This window comes from Microtus ochrogaster, linkage group LG4 (assembly GCF_000317375.1).
Source record: "Microtus ochrogaster isolate Prairie Vole_2 linkage group LG4, MicOch1.0, whole genome shotgun sequence".
NCBI classification, from domain to species: Eukaryota; Metazoa; Chordata; class Mammalia; order Rodentia; family Cricetidae; genus Microtus; species Microtus ochrogaster.
The window spans coordinates 15,928,958-15,931,341 of NC_022030.1; the positions used below are offsets into that span (position 1 = coordinate 15,928,958).

A 2,384-nucleotide genomic window follows, 5' to 3' on the forward strand; every position below is an offset into this window, starting at 1 on the left:
TCCTTCCATGTTCTATTACATGTCATGTCACTATAAAGTTAGAGAAACACACATGCTACTTATGTGACTTGCTCAATTTTTAACTCTCTATGGAAGAGAGATTCCATCTACACATGTTGCCTTCTCGATATGATAATTACAGAAGGAACACCAGCCTAAGAATTTCTTAGGACCACATAGTTGTTAAAATTGCTATGTGATCCTCTCGTTCCAATACTTCGCCCATATTTTTAATCTTAACGATAGATAACCATCTATCTGAAAGAAGGCGCTTTGTGAAATAAGCTCAGCTTAAATCGGCACTCTTATGCCTGTCATCCAGCAGCCATCAGTGTGCAGCGTTGTGATTTCTGGTGGGACACTTTGTCCTCCTAGGTCTGGAGTTCTTTGTAATTGTTTGGCATGTAGCTATTTTGATTTGCGGAGCCTTTCTTCTCTCAGGGTCTTGGCATTCGCAGGCATGGATGGTGATGTAAGGGACTGCCCCTGCTCCGAATTAAATTCACCCACCTATGCGGTTGGCTACTCAGAGCTGTACTATTTCAAACATGGTCAGTTGTACCAACTTATGGCAATGTTCCTTATTACTTCATTAAAATCGTTACTGATATGTTTTCTCACTATTTAGTCTACTTTCATTTAGAGGAATTCTATGGAAGTTCTAGAACTTTGGCAAACAAAGCAGGGCCCTCGATGGACCTTCCATTGTCTGTAGATGCAGTTTAAAGGAAGAATTTGAGGACACTTCTGCAGTAATAAATTTAGTACTTTAGGCTTTGAATTTATATTATGTGTAAAATATACTGAGTCATTATCTAATTGTCATTGATGTAGCTCTCAACAGTATTAAGACTGCAGTAGTTTGACAACCCAGGCTCTGCAGAATGGAGAGAGTGGAGCAGTCATTTGCCAGAGTTGAAAGATTTGATTTGAGGAAGCTGTTTTCTCAACTGAATCGTGTTCTTACTCCCAAGAGCAGAGGGGCTTATTTTATTTAAAGATGCTTAGTACTTCCCGGTTTATGGGAGAGGCCACATATATGTTCTAAACCTCAGGACCATGGGTCAAATTTGCCTTGAAGTTACAATGGGCTGAAAAAATAATGTTTGTCTCAGTCAGTGGTGACCTTCCAGTATAAGCATTTTTTAGTTGAGTATAGGATCCACGGGCCCTATATTTAGCTGATTGGCCACATTTATTCAAGTTATCTACCCTCTCCCAGAAGGCACGTAAGGAGTCATGCATGTTGTACTGAACACTTTACATCCATTTTATCCTCAGAGTAGATGTTAGCATCTGCTAGCAAATGAACAATGAAAGGTCAAAGAAAACCAGTTCCAAGGCAATCTAACTGCACATACTGCCTGAGCTCCAAACCCAAGCTTTAATAGATCCCTGTTGTCCAGCATTTTCAGCGCCCCTGCATTCCTTAACCAGATTAATCCTTTCATTTAGCCAGACAGGACGCTGCTTGTTTATCTCCCCGACTCCACAAATGGATTCTCTTCCGGATCCACAGTTTTTTTAAGCCGTTGGCAAACTCAGTAGTATTTAATGAAGAAACTCTTTTCTTCAGCTAAGAGAACACGGGGTTGGACACCCACAAAATCTATATTCTCATAGTTGAATAACTGAGTCTAAGGTTCAGAGTCTGAAACCCAGGCATAACAAGCTTCAAAGAAACCCCTCAGCAGACATTTGATCCTGTCAATGCTTGCCCACATCACAGTTCCTCCCGAATAAACCAACTCCTAGGTCTTAAACTGTGTCTCCACTCAGAGCCCGCCCTCCGCCCTCAAGCAGGCCTGGCTGGAGCCTTCCGGTTCTCAGAACTTGGTCACGGTCTCCGTCTCCTGGCAACCGCGGACGCGGGAAGCCTCGCGGGCCTAGTGGCTCGAGCGCTCTCAGTGGGCCCTGAGAGCCAGGGAGAGCCTCAGGCATGGCCTCCAAACAAACTAAAAGAAAAGAAGTGCATCGGATCAATTCTGCGCACGGATCTGACAAATCTAAAGAGTAAGGGACTTCTTCCACCGGGTGCCTTCCCTACCCCTGGACCACTCCCGCCCAGGGCTGGGACTGGCTCCAGAGCAAACTACCACATAAGGAATTGATCTGCTTGCCTTGTGTCTGTCTTCCAAGGGACCAGTCTAGGAGAAGCCTGTTCCCTCATCCTCCTTACTCTAGAGCCATTTCCTTTCCAGAGAGGCTGCTTTCCCTTTGGAAATGTTTCCATCTGTGACTCTCCCAGTTGCGCCCCCTATCCTGAGTGTCACAGGCCTCTCAGAAGCGCCAAAAGAGAAGGTTTATCTAGGAAGACTCCAGTTAAAGACCCGCCCACTTTCGCCAGTCCACCTGAAAAGAGGCCTGGGGAGTGGGGAGTGGGG

General features: G+C 44.9%; 1 protein-coding gene across 1 annotated transcript in view; it reads left to right on the plus strand.

Annotated features, from left to right (window-relative positions):
- Nucleotides 1–1,925: 1,925 nt before the first annotated feature.
- The window catches only part of Adgb (androglobin), a 115,497-nt gene continuing 115,038 nt past the window's right edge, over nt 1,926–2,384 (plus strand). Inside the window, exon 1 of the mRNA XM_026786396.1 lies at nt 1,926–2,013. Within this exon, the coding sequence (XP_026642197.1) occupies nt 1,940–2,013 (74 nt within the window). The 5' untranslated portion in view covers nt 1,926–1,939. The remainder of the gene's footprint in view (nt 2,014–2,384) is intronic.